Here is a 23,579-nt window from a genome sequence, read left to right as displayed (position 1 = left end):
GGCCGTGAACACCGTATCTCCTGCCGACTTCGCGCCAGCTTCCAGCGACTCCGCTGACACCCTGCGGGAGCTGGTTCGATCTATCGTCAAAGAAGAGCTGCACAAAATGCACCTCTCTGCCCAGTCGCAGCCGCAGTGTCCGTCGTTAGCACAATTTATTTATTTATTTATTTATTTATTTATTTATTTATTTATTAGAGATACTATCGGTCCGGTCAGGACCAAGATAGGAGTGATACAAGGTACAGATTAGAAAGGCAGAACACGACAAACAAAACACCAGCACCATCCAGTCGGTGCCAAGGTTTAACATATCAAAAAATGGAATTGACCTCTAAGCAACAAATAAAAATGCGCAAAAATATCGCTGCAACGAAACAGAAAACAATCTGGAAACACTATGTCCAACACAAATGCAAGGCGCATTATATCAGGCACTATACCAACCAATCACGCACTGCACTTCCGAGAGGAAGTGCAGCAGGCAGGCGGTCCCTAAGGATCTAATTATATCAAGCACTATACCAACCAATCACGAACTGCACTTCCGAGAGGAAGTGCAGCAGGCGGTCCCTGAACCTGTTGCCCCTGCTGCGCTTACACCGACGCCCCCGCGTCGGTACTCCGGCAGAACTGCGACCTCACCCCTTGGAGCGCAAGCCCATCTGCTTTCCAGCCGCGGCCCCCGGCCTGTCCCTGTGTTGGCCGAAGCGAGGCTGCGGAAGACGGACGTGTGGCGGGCACCTGACCAGCGGCCCCTTTGTTACCACTGCGGTGAGGCTGGCCATATCTTGCGGTGGTGCCGTCATCGCCGAGCTGGAATTCGTGGATTTCATCCGCGAGTCCCCTGTCCGCTCAATGGCGAACGACCCCGCGAAATTGAGGAGCACCTGTCAACGCGCCGGGATCACACTGATTTTCCTCGCCCTGACTGCCGCCCACCAACCTCTACCCGCTATCGTTCGCCGAGTCCCCGTCCTTCGACAAGCCGTTTCAGCCGCTCACCGAGTCCTTGCCGGGGAAACTAGACCCAGCGGCCTACAGAGGTAAGGCCGCTGACAAGCGAACAGCCGAACATCCTCCATCGCGTTCCCGACCAGACGACGGCTATCAAACGAGGACACGTGACGATCACAAAGGATGTGCAGCTTCGGACTTACCGGTCGATATCTACAATTTAGCAGTTACCGCATTGGTTGATACGGGAGCGGACTATTCGGTTATGAGCAACGAGCTAGCAAAGGAACTGAGGAAAGTTTTAACCGCGTGGACTGGGCCTCAGATTCGCACAGCTGGTGGGCACCTAATCACCCCTGTTGGCTGGTGTACGGGGAGAGTCACAATCGACGGATTTGTTTACGTTTGTGACTTTGTTGTTCTACCTCACTGTTCGCGCGATGTCATTCTCGGTCTGGACTTTTTAGAGGCTAACGGCGCCGTTATCAATTTAAAAGAGCCGCGCGTGACGTTTTCGCCGACGCAAGCAATTGAAAGAGCCGACCCAGACGACTCCAGGGTGCCCACCCTGCGTATTGCTGCTGATGACGTGACGGTGCCTCCGCGGTGCAGCGTGATGGTCCCCGTGCAAAGTGACTCGCCCGGTAATCAAGACGTCATGACAGAGAGAAACGACAGCCTTCTACTCGAGAAAGGAATCTGCGCTGCAAGAGGGCTTGTTCGCTTACGATCGCTCTGCGACAGTCTTGATCACCAACTTCGGAACCGAGTTTCAGCCCATTGCGAAAGGAACGGCCGTCGCATACGTTACCGACTTCGTTGAGCCCGCAGAAATATGTGCTCTGGAGTTACCGTCGCCGGGCGGACGCGATGCAGCAGCCGTTCTGCCTACCATGGACATTAATCCCGGCTTGTCGGTGGGTCAGAAGCAGCGCTTGTTAGAGCTCCTTCACGATTTCGCAGAGTGCTTCGCCACGACATCAAAGGTATAGGCGCACCCCGGTAGCCAAACACCGCATCATCGTGAACGAGGAGACTAGCCCCATATCCCAACACCCGTACAGAGTGTCGCCGATGGAACGGGAGGCTATACGATCCAAAGTGCAAGAAATGCTTGCAGACGACGTAGTCCAGCCGTCCACGAGCCCCTGGGCTTCGCCTGTGGTATTGGTGAAGAAAAAAAATAACACCTTGCGATTCTGCGTCGATTATCGTAAGTTGAATCGTGTCACGAAACGTGACGTTTACCCCCTTCCACGTATCGACGACGCCTTGGATCGACTGCGTGACGCTAAATATTTTTCTTCACTCGACCTTAGGAATGACTACTGGCCGATCGAAGTGGACGAAAGAGACAGATAGAAGACAGCGTTCGTGACACCTGACGGCCTTTATGAATTCAAAGTGCTACCCTTTGGATTCTGTTCTGCGCCAGCAACCTTCCAACGCATGATGGACACCGTTCTTTCTGGGCTGAAATGGCAGACATGCCTAGTGTACCTTGATGATATTGTCATTTTTGCTCCTAGCCTCGAGGAACACCTCAACCGGCTGCGAATGGTATTACAGGCGCTCCGTTCGGCACAGTCGACGATAAAGCCACAAAAATGTCACTTCGGTTTCGAAGAACTCAGTTTTCTTGGTCACGTGATAAGCGCTGACGGAGTTCGTCCTGACCCGGAGAAGACTGCCGTTGTGGCACAGTTCCCGCGCGTTGTTGCAGGGTCTTTTCGACGGTAGTGGCCTCCGATAGAAACTCCGAAGTGGTGTTCGGTGGGTTTCGCACAAGCCCAACGAACAGTTCTTCGTTTATCCCGTGCATCAGGTGGCGCACTTTCTTGTCCTCGGCCATGTTTGGATCCGCCCTTCAGAACAGTCGTGTCATGTCCTCATAATTCATTGCGACGCTCTCATTGGGTCGCTGGTTCCTTGACTGCAGTGCCGACTCAGCTCGTTCCCGACGGTCGGTGTTGACGTAGGTCGCCAGCAACTGGCTACGGAACCGTTCCTAAGAAGGAAACGTTGTCTCGTGGTTCTCGTACCACGTCCGCGCCGAGTCGTCAAGAGCGAATTAAACATTGTGAAGCTGCCGCTCCGCATCCCAGCCGTTGTACCTGGCCACGCGCTCGAACTGGTCAAGCCAGTCCTCCGCGTCCTCAAACACTTCGCCATGGAAGGTCGGCGGCGTTCGCGGCTGGAGGACCAGGAAATGAGCAGCTGAGTTTCCGTCGTCAGCCATAGCTGCCGCGTCTCCGTTGTTAGCCATAGGTGCCGCGTCAGTCCTGCGCGTCGCGGCTGGAGCCCTGGTCTTAGCGGATAAGGGCCGAACTCTGGTGACTGACCTTGGAGTCGGCGGCTCGAACTGCGATGAATAGGAGTCAAATCCGTGTTCATATACAGCCTTCGGGACACGTAGATGTTGGAAAGTACCCCGCACCTCCACCAAAAATGTAACGAGGGCAGGACCGGCACAGATCACAGTTTAAGCGAAGTTCAGCGCACAGCAGAGAACTCACAAGATGGCTGTCCGAACCACACACACACTTCGTCTTCATCGTCGGCGCGCTCCCATGAGCACGCGCCAATATATATATATATATATATATATATATATATATATATATATATATATATATATATATATATATATATATATATATATATATATATATATATATATATATATATATATATATATATATATATGTGTGTGTGTTATTGATGCATCCAATTTTATAGGGGTGGGCACAGAACAGGTAAGTGAGAAATACAAAGCACATAGCAGAAAAATACACATAAAAATTATTAGGAGTGCGACCCACACGAAAAAAAAAGGGAGAGTGCGAGGAACAGGCACTCAGTAAGAAAATACAACGTCCAGATGCGGCCTATGATTTGTTAAGTACCACAGGCTTTCTTATTGATGGGCGTGTCCAGCTCCGAGATGCTGGACAGGGTGCGTGGCCGTGCCGCAACTTTCGTGGAAAAATGCGAAAACTTGTCCCTTCTCCTGGCCGCGAGGGCAGGAAAAAAAAAGAATAACTGAGCCCACAACACAGAGCAGGGAAAAAAAAAACAAACGAGAAAACGAAAAGAGCAGGGAAAGAACCTCGGAAGAAAGGAAAAAAAGTGAAAAAGGAAAGAAAAGAATAAAAAAAACTTTAAAGCAGTACTTTTTCTTCGTGCTCCGCAATAACGCACCCACACCCTGTTGAGCGGAAGTATCGGAAGGAATATAAAAAATATAAGCTTACATAGTAAAACTAAAAAGGGAAAAAGAAAAAAAAGGAGAATTATGTGGCGTTCGCGGGACCGCAAGCTGAGTAGACCAAGGAGGAGGGGGGGGGGGGAGGGGGAGAAAGAACCGCACAAATGTGGCATGCAGAAAGGGGTATGACCTCAGGCGAAAGAGTCAGTGGTGCATTGTTTAATTTCGTAGGCCTCTGACCTCGGGAGAGAGGTCAGAGTGCCGTAAGTTTCATTAAAGTCGTTTTGCACTGTGTTAAATTTAAAATTTATTTATTTATTTATTTACTGGTACTGTAGGCCATAAAACCGGTCCTAGCAGGAGGGGCAATACAGTAAAAGGTGTGACAATGCAAAACAACAATAAACACAAGCTAAAAATATTGCTGGGTGCAGCAGTGTTACTCAATCAAGTACATTCTGGCACCAGCACAATAATCAACAAAATATGAAGAGCCGCACATGTGAAATAACAAGCAGGCGGGCAATTTTTACTCGAAACAACAGGACTGTTTTGGGGAAAAAACAAGGCATCACAGAGTGAAGAAGTTAGGAAAACATAGTAGATTGCGAACACTGCTTTTGTTTCAGTTAGTTTATAGAAGAAAGATGTTTTTTCAGCTCTTCTGCAAATTTTTGTGATTGCAATACCGCGACAGGTATAGAATTCCATTCGTGTATAGTATGCGAAAAAAAAAACTATTCATAGGAGATTTTGCTTTAGAAAATATTGGCGTAAGTGAATGGTTATGTCTGTGTCTTTCCTGGCGTGAACATAGAGGTTTTACGCAACAGAGAGAGCAGGGAAGAGAAAAAAATAAAAGAAGAAAACGTAATTATGAAAATAACGAAAATAAAATATGATTCTCGTTGCTCGCGCACACGAGTGTTTTTGAAGCAGCTCTGTAGTATTGTTACTTTAAGTTTGTCAAACTCGTGGCCTTTCTCGCGGATGTGTTTCGAAAGAGGGAGGTTGGGGAGGTATTGAGGGTATGAGTGGTCGTTATTAAATTAAATTGATCGCACTCTCTATTCTTTTATTTTTATTTTTTTTTCGTGTGGGTCGCACTGCCTCTGATTTCTTTTTTTATGTGTATTTTCCGCTAAGTGATTTGTGTTTCTGACTTACCTGTTCTGTGCTCACCCCTATAAAAGGGGATGCATTAACAAAGTAAAATCACTACTGAAGAAGATCGGTCTTCCGATCGAAACGTTGAGTCGAATAAATATGTTTCCTTTAACGAAGCGTATACTTCGCTATGTATGTATATATGTATATAAACGAGAAAAAGCTTTATAAACACATTTCAAATCTTTGCTGAAAGGTGTTTCTTGGTCCTTGCGCATTGATTTTCGCGTATCAAGCTCTTCTTTTTGGTTTCACGGCATTTAACGCCATTTTTCGTTATATTCTAGGTGGTAGATGTTGCCACTGGTCGGAAACTTGGACCATATCAAACAGGAGAGATCTGCTACCGGAATGTATCTGCTGTCAAGACTTACTACAAGAGGCCCAAAGAATCTGCCGAGCTCTACGACAAGGAAGGGTGGTTTAAGTCAGGTACGCAGTTGTTGGCATGTTCATTTCAATTTTTTCTTGAACTGAATGCACCTGTGGCTGCAAAAACAGATGATCTAATTGTCGATGCTGGTACAGGTGCATTACTCACAGTTTTTATTCTTACGCTTAGAGAAAGGGTATAATGAGCTTTGGTTACACAAACAAAACAATATAAAAATGCGTTGTTCTAGCGTCCAGAATACTTGCATGAACAAAAGAAATCACTCAAGAGAATAAAAGTAAACAACTTTGGCAATGAAGTAGAAAGATTTGGCGAAGTGTTTACAAAACCTGGTGTACAAGTTTAAGCTCTTACCAATGCTATGTACTAATTATGAAATAGTGTGAACACAAAAAGAATAAAAATATCATATATGTCATAGCCGCTCAAGCTTAAATTTGAGATTGTGATAACACATTGTCCGGGTGTTTATTTACTCCTCTGCCACCCAGGTTGCGAAAAAAGCAACTTTCACGAAGCATGAAATGTCCTGTCAAGTAAATTGATTTATATTTTCCAACGCGCCATCAGGAAAGCATACAGCTGCAGCCTTCTATCAGATCAGTCGGCTTGATATGTCTTGGTTTCGCTTGTGTTTCCCGTTAGAAACGTTAGCAAAATTATCCAAGCAGAACTGAACTCCCCCTGTCAGGAAGGGTAATTCGATTTTAACCCTTTTAGACACGCATTGTATTCTACTGTTGAGAAAAATCTGGTTTGGTGTGTTTTTAGGACCTCCCCCCCCCCCCCCCCTCTTCCCTTTCATGAAAGCAGCAATGTAGGCTCAAACACTTTAGGAGTTCACGCATCCCGCGTATTTTCACGTTCGCGGAAGTGCAGCCTTATTCTTCTATCAAGTGAATATATGCCCAATAAATAATTTCTTAATCACCCGAATCTGTTTCCGCAAAGAAAAATCAGGTACTATGTTATTTAAAGAACTTTTTACCGCGAGGGAGAATCAAGAAGCGACAGCACCGAGCTCCACTTTCTTTTTTTTTTTTTTTATTGGCGCACCTTTTCATTTCTTGCTTCATGAAAAATCTAATATTTTTCTGGACAGGAAAATGGCCCTGACATTCGGTACTGCAGCATTTTCAAATACAATCGGTATCAACCATATCCTAAAAACTAAACTATTAAAAATTTTTAGAAAAGTCGAGAGTACAAACGCAGACTACTTGATGCACGGTTATTAGAGCAGCGAGCATGCAGTGCACTGAGAAAAAGCTTTCTTCGTGAAACAACGAGTTTTTCCATGCTGACAGCGTACTCTAAGCGGCAGTTTTGCAAAAAGAAAACGTACATGAACAGGATGACTGTTCTACACCTGTGCCCATAAGGACGCTCTGCCTGTGTGCTACTCACAGACAGTGCAGTGGCTCGTGGATGCTCACATGCGAAACAATATTTCTTCTGAGCAACTGCTTGCAAGTTGAGAACGTTTTCAACCAGACAGAAGGATGAACAGATCTTAGTGGTGTTCTTGAACGCCTCGTCCTCTGCTAGTGATCATGGGCGCTCGGTGTCTGTAGATACCATTTATATCAGAGGCTAAAACGATGCTGGTTTGAAGTGTACGAGTAACCAAACAGTCAGCTTTATCCCGTCATAGAGATTTTTCATTCAGAGCATCTCATTAAAAAAGGGACGCAGTGAGAGAGGTGGCAGTCATAACAACACAATGTAGGCGATGTGATGCAGCAGCGCGAACGATATGGCCGTTTTTATTTTCGCAAACCGCATGTCACTTGGGCTATAAAAAAGTCCTTCTTCCCTTAAGGTGGACAGGGGCTATGCGAGACAAGCATGGTTAAAGAAGGGATTTTCTCCCAGCGGTTATCAAGTGCCTCCCATATTTATGAATTTATATGCACCTGCCTTTAACAGGTTGTGCTAGGCTGCACTTTTTAAGTCTTATTTGATTTAAAACGCACCCGAAACTGTAGACAACTGTTTGTATTGTCGCTGATCTTAAATAAAAAAGAATGCCAAAGTATTCAACTCAAAGTGGCTTAATTCTCTTTACCTTTGGATAAATAGAAAATGAGAGAATGTTTATAACATTCCTGTAGAATGCGAAAGCACGGCGTAAGATGGCAGGAGCTGCCACGGGGGGAATTTATGCGATTTTGCTCAGGTAAGAACCACTGGATCAGTGCTATCGCACTGAAAGGCTTGAAACATAACTGCAAATGCTGAATGCGTATAGCACGATGCTTTATTCAAGGATAAAACTTGCAGGGTTATTCAGAATCAGAGCAAACCGCCGCGTGTACGCATCATAGCATGTAAAGAACGCTGCATGGAGGCGCTGAGATCGAGGGCACAAAGGTGGGCTACGTTACGGTTCGCGGCTGAACTGACTGCCTCTTTTAAGCGAGGCCTTAAAAGGCTGGTCACCTTCATGCGGGATTCGCTGTGGGATGGTGGGCACATCAGTGCAGCGACGCATGGAAGTTAGACACGAAAGCACGCGCGAATAACTCTCGTTATTTGCGGCTGATCGTGTATCCTTAGCGTAGATTTCTTAGTGGCTAGCCGAAATAGACCTATAGGAAGTTATTCTAAATTGCTGCCTCCACGCGCCCCCCTCTCCCACTTCTCTGTGTTCACCCTACTCGCTCCTTGCAGGTGATGCCGGATACTACGACGAAGACGGGCGGTTCTACATCGTCGACCGACTCAAGCAGATGATAAAGTGCATGGCAAACCAGGTGGTTCCGGCCGAGATAGAAGAGCTGCTGCTTCGCGAACACGCCAGCGAAATCGCCGAGGTGTCCGTGGTGGGCCTACCGCACAATGAGTTGGGCGAGGCGCCCGCTGCGGCCGTCGTGCTCACGGAAAAAGGCAGCCAGCGCGACCGCCACCAGCTCGCCGAGAGCATCAGGGGCACTGTGGAACGTGAGTGCTCCATGCGCCAGTCCGACCCCCACCACGTATGACACGACAGTCAGCCACGAAGCAGCGCTTACAAGGGCGAGGCTACTTGCTACTTGTGCTTGTCCTACACACAAAGCAGCCTTTTGTAGGGTGGACATGTTTATACGCACAAATCCGAGCCACTGACCCTTTATACTTTTGAAGAATGATAGGCTCATAGGAACACCACCTTACACGATATGTTATTATCCCACTCATTTCCGAACGTGCTTTTTTTCGTGTCGAATATTTTACTGTGAAAGCAACCGTAGGGTCACGATAACAAAAAGCGGGCGTCTGTGGCCTAGGAGAATGAAGCCGCAACCCACCAGAAATACCATCCATCAGCCGCCTTCCGATCGAACTCCCTTAGATAAGACTGCCCACTGACCCACTGCCACCCTCTATTCATCTCAATCCATTTCAACACACTGCTGTTTGTAGCATGAAACCAGAAATATTTTATTGCTTGAAGCACACGACCTTACGACGTTTTCTTATGACGCTCTGCTGCATCCAGTGCAGCATCGTGCAGTAGGCAGCTTGCAATGGCCTTTTTTCCTTATGAATGCAAATAGGCGACCTGTACTACAAAGGAAGAAGCATCCAGCATGAGGGTAGAACAACCGAAGCGCATAGTTTTGTTATAAACCAGGGGTTTAGCACTGCGTTTTTGGACCCGAAATTCGAATTCGACCTGTCTAACATGCTCATGCTAAATGAGAAATTCATTGGCACATTCCGCCTCTACATGCCATTCGCACATCCTGGAGAGTATTTGTTCTCAGGCAAAAAATTTTAAACTATCGCTATGGATTATTTGTTGGTTTCGACTGGACCGTCAGGGCTTCGCACGCATATATGACTTTTTTTATCGCATCAACTACGTTCCGCAGCGCAGAAGGTGTCGTTAGGGTACATCAAGAAAGCCTGGAATGACCGCCCCTCATTTTGTATATTCATTACTTTAGAGTTTTCGTGGCAGTAGGGCCGTACATCGTGAGCGCTATAAACAGTTGTGTGGGCCCAAGGCTAGTTAGCGTTTGTTGCACGCCCCTGTGAATTTTCTCCAACAATGAATGAAGGCCCTTCGTTGTTTGTTCTAACTGACTTTATCGCCTTGAATAAAATAACCTGGCAACCATTTTTGGCGAATATTTTCTTAGATTCTAGCGCTATAACACTGATGAAACGCGTTGCGCTAATTCGTGGTTGTGTAGAGACAAAAAGCCACAAAGAGATGGAAAAGCGCAGGCACTCAGTACGAAAAAAAGTGAAGCATGAAAGCCGAGAGCTTACAAAAGCACCTTTTCTGGACTGGACACAAATGTTTTCGTGCCAGATTAAACCCGAATAGGCCATCGAAGCTTACACATCACCACCGGTGAAGCAAAAGCGTGGACTACTTTTGCGCATCTTCTCGAGGAAGCTGACAATCTGTTTGCCACCTCATGAGGCGCATTGCTCCACGAAGTTGCTGCAGTCAGGTCATCTGACAAAATTACCGTGTTACTTATATATTGTTACCTAGCCCCTTGTGTCACGGAAGTGTATTATAAGCTAAAAGAAAGCACCATTTGCTACACAACATCTTGATCTAACGGAAAGATTTTGGGATGCTTCTACTTTGCCTATTGAGTGACAATTGGCTTGTTCTGATTGGCGGACTTAAAGAACACTGATAAAAAGGAGCGCCTGCGCAAGCAGTTTTCTCTATTCGTTCTCGAATGCAGACCGCTGTGGTTAGAGAACGACAATGATGTTATGGTTGGTCATTCAAACGCAGACCTTGGAAGAGATTAAAGAAGGGAATAGGAATCAGGCATAGGAAAATGAAAAAGCTGTAACGTTAAGAGACAGGAAAAGGGCAGATTGGGTAAGGGAACAAACGGGATGATAACATCCTAGTCGAAATGAAATGAATAAATGGGCTTGGGCAGGGAATGTAATGCGAAGGCAAGATAGCCGATGGTCCTCAAGGGTAACGGAGTGGATTCCTAGGGAAGGGAAGCTCAGCAGGGGCGGCAAAGAGTGAAGTGGACCGATGAGAATAAGAAGCTTTCGGCGATAGGGGGGGGGGGGGGGGGGGGGCGTAGCCGGAAAAGAACAAGATTAGAGACTTATGGGAGAGGCCTTTTTGCTGCAGTGGGCTTAGTCAGGCTGATGATGTTGATGATGTAGTTGGAACACATTTAGTGCTTACTAAAAAAAAAACTGAGCAAATGATAGTATGCCTCCCTGAAGAGCAGGGTAGCTGGCCAACTCATCTTTTCTGTAATGCCCAACGGGGCCGAAACTTGTAGGCTTAATTCTTCCCTTACAACTCCTATTGTAATTGTTCATTCTCAACACTGGCACGAAATGGACCACTGATTCAAACCCAGTACACGAAGTACATGAGACATGGGAGTGGCCTTTGCCCTGCAGTGGGTGTAGTCAGATGATCATGAATGAACCATTCTGTCTAATCCGTGCCGCTTCTCGAAGAGTAGGTTGGTTGATTGGTTTATCGGGTTTTAACATCCCAAAGCGACTCCAGGCTATGAAGGACGCCGTAGTGAAGGGCTCCGGAAATTTCGACCACTTGGCGTTCTCTAACCTGCACTGACATCGCACAGTACACGGGCCTCTAGAATTTTGCCTCCATCGAAATTCGGCCGCCACGGCCGGGATCGAACCCGCGTCTTTCGAGTCAGCAGCCGAGCGCCGTACCCACTAAGAAACCGCGGCAGAGCTCTAGGAAAATAATGCGATTCACTATATTCCTATTCTACTTCACTTTCACTTCGCTTGTTTTCTTCACCAGCACTAGTGATGATATTTAAACCTCCTGAGAAACCTACAAATACAAAGCGATCGCGTTGAGCATGGCCTCCAAGGTAGTTGGAAGACACCAAGGTAAATGCAAGCGGCAGCATTGTGTGAAAAATGAGGTCTATTCGTCTGACTTAAGTTCGTACCGAGATGACGGCTCTTTCTTTGTCCCGGCTGTCTACAAGCGCAAGTCAGTAACTTTCGTTTTTAGCCGCTTCCGAACGGATACGCTGATTTTCGAGCCTCTCTGTTGGTGCCTGTCAAGTTCTGGTCAATTCCCAGCCGGAATCTGCGCAGCAGATTGAGTTTCGTCTACGGCAGCTCAGGGTCAACCTTGGCACTGCACTGATGAGTAGCCCAAAGCGCTTCGCGCGATTATTAGTCGTTTTAATGGGATAGCAATACTAGTCCTATTACAAGAAAAGCCGGAGGCGTGTGACAAGTAAAAAGGCTGACGTCATAAAGCTGCCGTAGGGCGCACACAGCAGGCCGAGCCCCGCTAATTCAGACTGTCATATACATGTCGTTCCTCTGTATATTGTCACGTAGTGGTGACTGCAGCCCGCAGAGGAGGAGGACAGAGAAATGGCCTCTAAGCAAAACTCTTTATTTGGGCTGACTTGCGCCCGCGAAGAACTGAATAAGTCGGCGACGGCGTAGCAACAAGCGCGCTCGGCGGTCGTCGAACAGAATGCCCGCCACTTTCGGCTGTGCTCATATCAAGCGGATAGCGAACTTTCGAGACAAAGCGTGCAAAGTTTACTGGAACATTTTGGAACAACGTAGACTCACAACCAAAGCATGCGTCACAAACAAACATGCATCGCAAAGAGATAAAGCGGTGTGCCGGCAGCTTTCAAGAAGGGACAAACAAAGACTACAAGGATTCGCGAATATTTACTAGCCCCTGCCCAACCTCCATGTGGCGCCAGTTTTCCCGATATTCATACCAAAATTCTGACGCAACATCTGCAGTGCAGCCCTGGGAGTGGTGTCATACGATTTATCGTTGCATATAGATTACATGCCCTAGTCAAGTTGGAGGCTAGCTTGCGACAGGATTTGAACCCACGACACATGCACCTTTGAATCCATGCCTTCTCGGACTTTCGTATCGATGCTGTGATGCAACCGTTTCTCGTACAGGGTTCCGGGTGGTGTTACACGTACGATTCCGCGTTACATATAGCTTGCAAGTGCTAATCAAATTGGAGGCTAGCTTGCGACTAGGATTCGAGCCGACGGGAAGTGCACCTCCAATTGTATGCCTTCCCAGACTTTCGTATCAGAACTGTGATGCATCCGTTCGTCGTGCTGCGTTGAAGGTAGTGTTATGCGCACCTGCGTGTGTCGGGATGGTGTGTGTGTGTGTGTGGCTGAGTGTCAGTGCGCCTAGAGACGGTGATGCTTTCGCTTTCCTACACGTAAGCAGTGTTACCTGACTATGCCGAAATTTTTTTCCTGTCTAATGGAAAAGTTTAGCATGACGAGTTATTTAATTGTGAATACTGGTTTCAAGCAGAGTAGCGCAGAAATGTATATATTTATTACGAGCACTACATCACTTTTTATGTGAGCCTCTAAAAGTTTGTCAATCGAAGTTTTTTTTTCTTGTTGAGCAAAACATACGAGGGGGTACCCAAAAGAAACCGGACTTATTTTTGTTTGAACTTATTTGTTCACATTTTAAGCACAGACCTTCAATCGCCTTCGAAGTATTCCCCACTTGCAATGATACGCTTGTCGAATCTTTCATTTCTTTTTTCAAAACATTGTTTAAATTCATCTTTTGTTATGCTTGACAGTGCCTCCGTCGTTTTTTTCTTCACCTCAGCAACATCGGCGAAACGCTTTCCATTCACCTATTTTTTCATTCTAGGAAACAAAGAAAGTAGCACGGGGCAAGGTCGGGAGAGTATGAGGGTTGAGGAATAGGGGTCATGCCATTTTTGGTCCAAAATTGTCGTAGAGACAGGGCTGTGTGAGCAGGGGCATTGCCATGATGGAAAAACCAGTCACCCGACCGCCACAAATCTGGCCGCTTCCACCGCACACTGTTGCCCAATCTTTTGAAAACATCCAAGTAGAAAGCCTGGCTAACTGTCTGACCCTGCGGAACAAATTCTCAATGGACGACCCCTCTCAGGCCGAAAAAAGAAATCACCATTGTTTTGAGGTTTGGTTTCACCTGACGAGCTTTCTTGAGGCGAGGTGAATTTGAAGTTTTCCATTGGCATGATTGTTGCTTTGATTCAGGATTCGATTCAGGAACACTTGAGTTGTCCCCATAGCATCGTCCTTGTAGGTCTTTCATAATATTTCAAGAGCTTCCGTTCAACTTTTTCCGAGCAAAAATCAGAATTTCACCGGCGCACGCTGTTCACGAAAATCAGCCGTTGCAAAAACGACATTCACACAAAACAGTCGTCACTCTAAAACTCTGCCTAAACTAGTCTGACCTCCTCCAACGACGGCACTCGGCTAACTGACTCTGGAATGTTCGTTCTATGCGCTCCTAGTGGCAAAACGCGTTACCACAGAAGCTTTGCCGACCAAAAAATTTAATCCGGTTTCTTTTGGGTACCCCCTCGTACAAGCTTTTGTCTTTGTGTGGAAAGAGAGAACACTATTAGCGACACTTTGGTTGCTGAAATTAAGCATTTTTTTATTTAGGGCTATTAAAATACTTATGCACGCTGCCTCTCTCAAAATTAGCCAGTTTACCGCACTAAGGAAACAGTTAAAAACTACAAGTGTTGCTGAGAACTACCAAAGATCTGTAGAAAAGACAAAGATTAGTTCAACATCATGACTCGCATAGAGTAGACTACGTGAGGGAAATGAAAACAACGAACACATTTTTTGCACAAGGAAATAAAGAATAGAATCACTGGAGGCAGTCAGTACGTATATAATACACAGAGCTAACATGCAACCATTATGAATAACAAACAGGTACGAACAGCAGGGAAATGCAGTCAAGGTGGCTGAGAGCCACGTGGAATACAAAGCCGAGGGGGTATTTTAGGGGCTAAAGCAAAGAAAGAATATGCGTACATCCTTGCCAGAAGCCCTTGTCCAATGCTGATCATGACGATGCTGGTTACAGTGGTGCTGGAAGGGAATGGAGAACACAAGCTACTTCCGGCACCGTTTTTCTTTTTAAAGCAAGTTTTTTGTTTGTTTCTGCAGGTAACCTAGCTGTCCACAAGCACCTCTACGGTGGCGTCTTCTTTGTGGAATCCCTACCAAAGACGGAGACCTCCAAGATTAACCGGCCTGCACTGGTCCGCTCTCTCGTTCGAGCCTAAGAGGCCGTGGCGAGCTGATCGACACAGTTCATTTGCTAAGTGCATAAATTTGTAGCAGCGCAGAGCTGGCACTGCTTCAAGGTGTGACCACCTTCCACAGCTAGGTGTTGTTTTAAGCGAAAGGGTCAGATGCTACAGGCTAATCATTGGCTAGTATAAAATATGGTGGACTGAGGTGACTAGGTATTTTGCTGGGACAGGAAAAGCTTAAAACTCCGACTACCTTGCGACAGTCGTATCTGCAGTGCTACTCTTTTTACTGCTTTATAAATACCTAAACGGGAAAGGAATAACTACCAAATAAAAATATTTACTGCCACGACTCTAATATTGGCCGCCATTCTCCAAAAATATTCAGTAATTTTGAATAGATGAACCTTAATGAGGAGACAAAGCTCGAGCATAATCGTAATCAATGACTGGCTTCTGACAACGCTTGATGCCTCCCCGAAGTCTATCGCCGCTCAGCATTCTAAATCACGACACTAACCACTTGAGCAGTTTGCATCGCGTCTTCCTCTCTTGAGCGAAGGTTACGAAAACAGGTGAGCGCAGACGCCATCAAAGTGAGGGCGACCTGAATGCACCGAGATTACACCCGGCAGACGATGCCTGCTAGGAATGGATCGACAAAGATTATTTGGGACGTCTACATGAAGCTTCTGCTTGGATTCCAGATCTGATAATACACTGTCGTCTGAGAAAATAAGGGAATTATCACTTCAGCTATGGTTCTTTCTTTAACGTTTAGTGACATTTGCCGTGTTCGGCACCAGAAAAAAGTATTGTTGATATCAGTTTGTTTCTTTTTATTCGAGATGTTTGCCATTAGGCATAATGTAGAAGGGAAAGAAAGTTATAAGAAGGAGTGCAAACAAGCCTCGCTTAAAAAGTGGCAAAAGTTCAAGATAAAGCGACTATCACGAGTCCACTTGGGATAGTCGCCACCAACGCCCCATTGCAGGCCTACCTTCTTTAGGAAGCATCGTCTCACGGAAGCTGTAGCCGGGCAAGTCCACAGCAAGTGTTTTTTGTCACACTGGTCAGCACCACAATGAGGACACTTGTCAGTCACTTCGAAACGTTTGTCACGCCACCGATGACGCACAGAAGGAGTCGGAGCCGCTCCTGGCCGAATCCGGCGCACAGATACCTCCTCCTCCCGAGTGAGACTCCGGGGGAGAGGGTACGAACACGGAGGAATTAGAGCGCGTGTTCGCTGATGCAAAGCCTGTTTCTCGGAAACATGGGACAGGAACTGATCTGGGGGAAGAGGGGAAGTTCGAGTTGCGCGCTCGTTGTTTCACGAAAAGATGACAATAATCTGCAAATACATGTTAATTAAAGAGGTAACGCAATTTACAGGACAATAATGCAGGTTATGAAAGTAAAGGCCCGAGAACAGTGCATTTCATAACTCCAGAAAGAAAGCAGTGCAAAGGAGAGTTGATCCATTTAGCAGTTACAACCTGCTGACGTCCTAAAAAACGCTCAAACCATCGTAGTATGTTGACATCAAGCTCTTTCATGCTCAGTCATAGTAACCAAAGGCTGTTGCACACATTTTCGAAAGCCTGTGAAAAACCTTGCGCAATACTCAATAGAACGACAAGATAGGAAAACGTGTAAGTTATGAGTGCATAAAATAAGCGGTAGCCATACTGGGAAATGTAAGAAAATGAGTTTTCTTAAAAAACTTTACTTTGCATATGAACAGGACATGATGGAGGATTTTTCCAGTGATGCTGGTTGTTGAGACGAGGTGATAATTGGGACGTGAGTTCCTATTCCGATATTTAATAAAAACGAACTACCTTCTCTACATTACGGCCCGCCGCCAACGCTAAAAGGGAAAAACCTTGCCGAGTAACGATATCCCAAGTGCGCAGTACACAAAGGGTGGGAACCTGTTCTGCTACCGCGACTTACCGAAAAGGCGGAAACTAAGCGTTAAGATTTTACTCAAACAACTATTGGAAGCAACGTCGACGAGCTTTCAGAATTATCATGAGCCGCCTCACAAGCCCGAGGAGCGCGGTTCAGTCGCCACTTTTGATCGGTACACATCGCTGATACAGTGAGTCCAAGCTCATCCCTGGTTGGCTCCTCGTCATCTTTGCGGCGAAATGCTTCAGAAATGTCTTGACTCCACAATCAGTAACCGAAAAACAAGTTGTTAAATGGTGCTCTTTTGCCACGGATGCACTGCGCCATAAAAATTAGTTATCAGTTTTAATAAACGGGTGGCAGTTACCATATTTAATCATAACAGGATGTAAAATTGCAAGGTAGCCCATGCATATGTACTGGCAATCAACTATTACAAGATCGCCGAAAAGCTGTATGAAGGGGTGGAACCAGGAATAAATGGTTTTGGAAAATCCCGCAATGCTTGCGTTAACGCTAACCCTGGGTATTTTTTTTCACTTAGCGAAAGCTTGGTACAGAGAACTTTAACGCGCAGCGCCCCGTGATGCATACCATGCTTTACACCACCCTTTATACCAGTGTCGCGAAGTCGCTATCTGCAATATCCACGCTGCTTCCACTGCTTAACGTAGCGTACACTAGCGCCTCTAGACGCGGTTATGGAAACTCGGTCTCTTTACACGTATCGCATTAAGACGTCATTATGAAATGGATACCTAGGCGCCCGCTCACTGGTACACAGAGCTTTTGCGCGTACGCTGTTCAAACCACCTCTCTCCCCTCCACCAGAGCCTCCGCACTGAAAGCGTGGCATCAAGCAAGCGCATAACCTGCTCGCCTGTGCGAAACTTTTCCTCACCCTCTCGATTGACTCCATAAATCGTCAAAGTGAGCGAAAGCTTGCGCAGACGCCCCTCCTCTATCTTGCCCTAGCATTTACGACTCGGCAGCCCACAGCGCCATGCGAACTTGTCCTGCACGCAGCGCCTCCAGTGTACAGCATTGTGACTAATGGCTGCGGATGCGACGAGGCTGTACGTGTTGTTTCGCGGGAGGCCTCCGCCAAGAGCTTGCCCTGAAAATCGCAGTACGCTGCTATGATGGGTGAGTTGAGCGCAAAGAAAGGCAGCAAACAGACAGGCATTAAGAAGCTATGACATGTAGTAAGCATAATAGCCGGAAGCTGTTGCTAGAATTTGTGGGAAGAAATAATCCCAGAATTATCTGTATCTTCGTCCGCAAACGTGTAAACGTGGAATGTGTATAGAAAAGCCTGAACGACGTGACCAGAAATGAAACAGACCTAATATTTGTGCGGCTATCTCGACATTATAGGATTTAAAGGCGCTATGTATTGTTCTGGAGCATAAGATGGTGACGTCTACCTTTGAATAGGCTGACAGAAAACTTAGTGAAGAGGGAACGCTTCGTCATTGCCGATTTAGTATTAACAAAGATAATACACGGCTTAAATATCTGGACGGAGGACAGGTATTACTCTCAAAACGGGGATTGAAGTGGTTTTGAAAGTCGATATGAAATTTGTACATTGTCGAAAATAAAGGTCATTAAGCATTCATACCGCGTAGAGGGGCTGAAAAGCGATGATAATTTACAAATGATGCTTACAATTCTTATCCCAGCTCTACGCGGCACCGTCCGGTGCCGGTCTCTTGTGGGAATTCTGCCACGTGATGGCATGTGGCCAGTGTGAGTAATCCTCCAGAGACATGCTTGGCTTGGCTCACCGCCCTGTTTTCATCGTTTTTCGATCGCGATTGCAGATTAAGGGCTAAATAGCGGTCCTGAACGAAACGCATATTAAGTCACCAGCTACGGTTGTACGAATCTGCGAGTAGTGGCGCTGCTATACTTACCTTTTACACAATTTTCTAGGGTGTAAAACTTTTTTTCGGGCAACAATGGTTTATTTTGTATCACATGACTCTAACCTATCCAGTCTTTTCATTCCCCGTTTGGTCCCTTTTGACACCCAGCTTTTCTTACGAAGTTTCCGTGTGGTGCATCTTAAATGATGTGTATTTTAGCCTCTTCTTCAATTAAAAGGTTTAAAGGCTTATTAAAACGAAATACAAATCAATTACAAGTGTGAAACAAAAGTTCGTACAGTAGGAGGTCCCAAAGTAAAACTATCTGGGGGGATCTCCCATCCAAAGTACGTATCAGTACTCTAGTTTGGCAGAGGAGCTGCAAAAAAGGTATAAATCAATTTAAAACTGATTAGTATAATTTTCGGCAATGAATAAATTACACAAAAGTTTGCGGGCATAATTTGGACACTAAAAAAACAAAGGTATAAAACGGCAAAGCGTAATGGCATGAGAGAGAACACAAAAGACAACAGATACCGATGGGCAATGAATAAATGCAGCGATAATAAAATCAGAAGTGGAGGCAAATCAAACTATTCGAGATAAGGAACTGTTTGACCGTTTGCTGTAGTTGATGTTTCAGAGTTCCCAGTTAAAAAGCGGCTTCATGTCCTTGGCTCTAACGGCCTATATTGCTAGACAGCGGTGACACTGGATTTACTACGCAGTTCTTACACAGAGGCTCAAGCCGGGAAAACATATATGCTCTGTCCAGCCTTGCGTGGCTATTTCTTTTGGCAGAGCGTAAATTTCGGCACACTCTTGGACCAGCGCGTTAAAGAAAAGATCGCTGCTATCGCGCCATAGTTGTACGTTTGCACTCCGTACTCTCGCGCATACACCTAGCTGAAATATCTAAAAAACACCACATTTCAATCATATGTAACATAATTTCTATTTGATTTCCCTACGTTCGCTGCCCTAGTTCCGTAAGGTAAACGGAACCTTTATGCTTAGTTCTGAAGCGCGTTACTTTTTATTATTCATTTATTATTTATTATCAGATAGGCGATTCTTAAGGCGGTGTACTTTCGTCAAGAAAGCCATTCAGAAAAATGCGTTTTCCTTCACTATTATACAACATAGTTAATGCGTCTCACCATTCATATAAATCTAGGTACGATAGCTAAACAGGATATCACTTTGTCAAAATATTTTTCAACTCCATGTTCACTATTTCCTGCATGATTTCTTAGAGAATGCACATCAATGTTCTTATCAGTAAATGATATGCCTGTAGAGTGCCATAGTGGTTCGGTCGCAGAAATGATGACAGGCCCTAACACGCCTGCGAAGTGCGACGAGATTTGTTTTCGTGGCTGCACAACAGAATGCCGGCTGCGCACTGGCCTGCTCCTCTCTGGCTGAGCCGGTCCTGTCAAATATGTTTGTGGAGACTGTCGTATCATATCGCGATGTCTGCTCGTGGCTTGTCGCGTTCGCCATGCCTTGCTGCGCATGCGCCGGCAGCTCACCAAATATATTGAACCCCATGCGGACGACATGCACGGTTGTTGTTGGTTCGAGGCTGCTAGTGAGCACCTCGTAATAAAGCTTTCCCGTTCTCTGGCCGGCGACTGGTTACTCGGCGTATGATTACAACAGAGACCCGACAACGACTTCTGTCTGCGGTTCTTCTCTCCTACAGATATATTATTTTTTTTAGTTCACCCTGACTTGTTCTACAGTTCACTCGTATAATCGTATACTAGTTTACTCGTGCAATGTTCTTGTCTACTCCGAATGCTCAGCAACTCAGCCATCCAACAAATTTGGTACCAGTTTTTAATTTCTCCTACTGCAAGAGCGAAATGAATTCCTGCATAATCTTGCTCGTAGATCATCGTCAAATCGATAAAGTCGACTAAGCACCAAAGGCCGCCAAATCATCCTCCAATCTCCGCTTTGCTCTCTCGCGGCATTGACAGTCACCTAGACGAAAGTTGGCATTTACAGCCATCTAATCGCAAGAAAGAAAAAAAAAACATTTGGATCTGACGTCTGTAGTATTGGAAACAACGTTCCCTTCTCTCGGTGTCCTATTTTAAGACCGATTACCTACAACCAGAGAAGAATTTTCACGCGGCACTCCAGTGAGCTCTTAATAGGCGTGTCTTAAAAGAAATGTCAGCGTGGTGTCAACACACTGAGTGCAGCAATGGTGGCAGCACCGACCGCGGAAGGGTCTTCCTTTTGTTTGAGGGCAAATGGGTTCCCCGGCCAGTAGTTCTTGCTGAACCGACGTGAGGATGCGTTACCACTAGGGGCTAATCGCGTCGTTAGGGGAAAAAACCTTCTTCCCTTCGCGGAAAAGCGGCGAAGAAAGGAATGAACCATAGCTTTCTCATGAAACTCAGTGATCCATAGACAGTTATCATTTGGAAACCCAGCTCCACTCTTCTCTAAAGTGAATAACGACGGCTGCAAGCAACTTGCATCTCCACAAAAAGCCGGGGTCCGAAGTTGGTCACCTAGATGGAGGCGGTACTTCTCGTTAATTTTTGTGGACGAGCTATCTAGGCTATGCCTGCTATCCACGGTGTTGAATCTCCATTACCACCGGAACAGCTGGGAGACGGCGACAGTCTCGGCACCTCTGTCAACAGAGCGGCTCCTCATCATGGAAATACCTGCGTTAGGGCTCCGGTGCCTGCTTCTGGGGTGAACGAAAGCCATAGACAGCTTAAACCTGCGTGACCCTTTGATAGGACATTTATCAGCTGTGGATATTCGTCGCCTAGGGATCTCAGGATTTGAATGCAGCCTGATTGCGCGTGTACCAGTAGCATAATACTCATTGACTTTTACTTGTATATGTTATGCACATTGTTTATTTATGCAGATATGTAAACTCCGTATCACGGCAGGGGATCGCGGTAGCGGGTCACGTTAGTGCATCGCGGCAGCAGATCAAGGTAGCGTATCGAGGTAGCGGGCCACGGTAGGGGATCGCGATAGCGGGTACGGTAGGGGATTGCGGTAGCGGGTCACGGTGGCGGATCACGGTAGGGGATCGTGGTAGCGGATCAAGCTAGTGGATAGCGGTAGCGGGTCACGGTATGGGATCGCGGTAGCGGGCCACGGTAGCGGCTAGCGGCAACGGGTTACGGTAGCGGATGGCGGCAGCGGATCGCGGTAGCGGGTAACGGTAGGGGATCGCTGTAGCGGGTCACGGCAAGAGATCGTGATAGCGGACGACGGCAGCAGATCGCGACAGCGGATCACGGTAGCTAATTGCGGTAGCAGGTCTTCGTAGAGGATAGCGGTAGCGGGTGATGATAGCAGATCGCTGCAGCAGGTCACCGTAGGGGATAGTGGTAATGCATCAAGACAGTGGATTGCGGCAGCGGGTCACGGTAGCGGATCACGTTAGGGGATCAGCAGCCGCTCGAGGACACCCGACAAGAAGAAGAGCCACTCGGGCCACCAAAAGAGCAGCGGTGAAGCGTTGTCGGGGTAAGTCGCCCGCAAAAACAGCTCAGTGTTTCTCTGGTTGCGCATGGGACGAAGACTGGAACGACAAAAGTGGCGCAATGGCTGGCGTACGTACTCCGGCCTGAACCGCGTCCGCCAGAAAAGAACCACTGGCCACCGCCAGCGAAACATATACAGTGCTTGGCTTAGCTTGGTTTGTTCAACGAACGCGGCAGTCGACAACAGAGGAAGACGCATGGTATGGTCCACCTTGGAATGCAGGGGAATGTTTCCTAGAGTGAAAGGGAAGAAAAGAAGAAGAGAACGTGGACATTCACGCCGAGCCGAGGGTGTAAGGAGGATGCCCTCTCCGATTGGCACGAACGGCGTGCTCCCAGCTCTCCGGTTGGAAAGGTTCCTTTGCACAATGGGACCCTTCCTCCCTTCTCAACAGCCTCTACCACTGCGAAAAAAAGAAAGCTTCACCCAAGGAGAAGCAAAAGGAACTGGACGTGCCCCTTCCAAAGCAGTAGCACGTAGCTGCGAGACGCCCCAAAGAGCAGTTCTAGTGAACAATTCTCTACGTACTGCTTTCTTGTTTTAGTAATGCGCTAATTAAATCAGTTGGTTAAAGTCTAGCCATATTTATAATTGACAAAAAGCGAACGAATTTTTGCGTAACGAACAAAAGAGGTCGTTTTTCGCAAGCTTGCTGGAAGCTGCTGGAAAATAAAGTTGTTTCTCTCCCTATGGAAGTTGCTGCACTCTGCTCGGTAACATACGCGACGCATTAGAGCATTCCGTAGTAAGCGCCAAATGAACGCACGATTCTTGTGGTCTAGTGACAATGCTTTTACATACTGGGGACCTGGAAAGTTGTTTACACAGGAACGCCGAGCTGTGCGCGCTTGAGACAGCGCCTGTCTTCGCAGCGAAATGTTAAATACGACTCCGGCATGACAGATCACTTGATACAGTGTCGTAAAATTGCACTTATCTTTCACACATCGGTCTTCCGTACGTCAAAACGTACTTGCGTCAACGCGTCCACAAGAAGGCAAACTGGCGTCGAAAAGAGAAGCAAAGTTGAGCCGCAACCAGAGCAGCGCACTGAGTGGTGTAGGAGTATAAAGGTGACCCCCAGGCACCGACCGAGTTCAAAGCGAGTATCGCTAAAATTTCGGGGAAGGGAAAAGGGTGGGATGGAGGGTGTATGGGCACCAGCACATCTTGTTTGGCTGCGAACATGCCCCTGGTTTCCTCCCTTTTGTTCCCAGAGAACGCAAATGTAGCAGACGTACAATTTCTTTTTTCTGCACCAATTCTGCGAAGAAAGGGTGCTGCGTAAGCCAATTTTCACACCTGCGGTCAGACCGTAATGCTTAGCACCCCCGCAAATGTGGCACCGTGAAACAAATGGCTGTCAACAAAAATGCTGAGCAAGTTTTAATTATCGATTTCAGAGGCAATATTGAATTTAAAAAAATGAATTGAAATTGAATGTGATGTAATCCTAACAGCACTGCAAAAGT

The 23,579-nt window shown here is 46.6% G+C and overlaps 1 protein-coding gene across 3 annotated transcripts in view; it reads left to right on the top strand.

The window, feature by feature from the left end:
• The window catches only part of LOC149368001 (putative 4-coumarate--CoA ligase 1), a 69,489-nt gene extending 49,287 nt beyond the window's left edge, over positions 1-20,202 (top strand). For all 3 annotated transcript variants that reach the window (XM_089558128.1, XM_089558120.1, XM_089558138.1), the window contains 3 exons: positions 5,620-5,764; positions 8,400-8,669; positions 14,694-20,202. In XM_089558128.1, the coding sequence (XP_089414254.1) occupies positions 5,620-5,764; positions 8,400-8,669; positions 14,694-14,812 (534 nt within the window). In that variant the 3' untranslated portion in view covers positions 14,813-20,202. The remainder of the gene's footprint in view (positions 1-5,619; positions 5,765-8,399; positions 8,670-14,693) is intronic.
• Positions 20,203-23,579: the final 3,377 nt, after the last annotated feature.

This window comes from Amblyomma mixtum, chromosome 1 (assembly GCF_055824585.1).
Source record: "Amblyomma mixtum isolate Tamu chromosome 1, ASM5582458v1, whole genome shotgun sequence".
Lineage (NCBI taxonomy): Eukaryota > Metazoa > Arthropoda > Arachnida > Ixodida > Ixodidae > Amblyomma > Amblyomma mixtum.
This window is presented reverse-complemented; position numbering and strand designations above follow the sequence as displayed.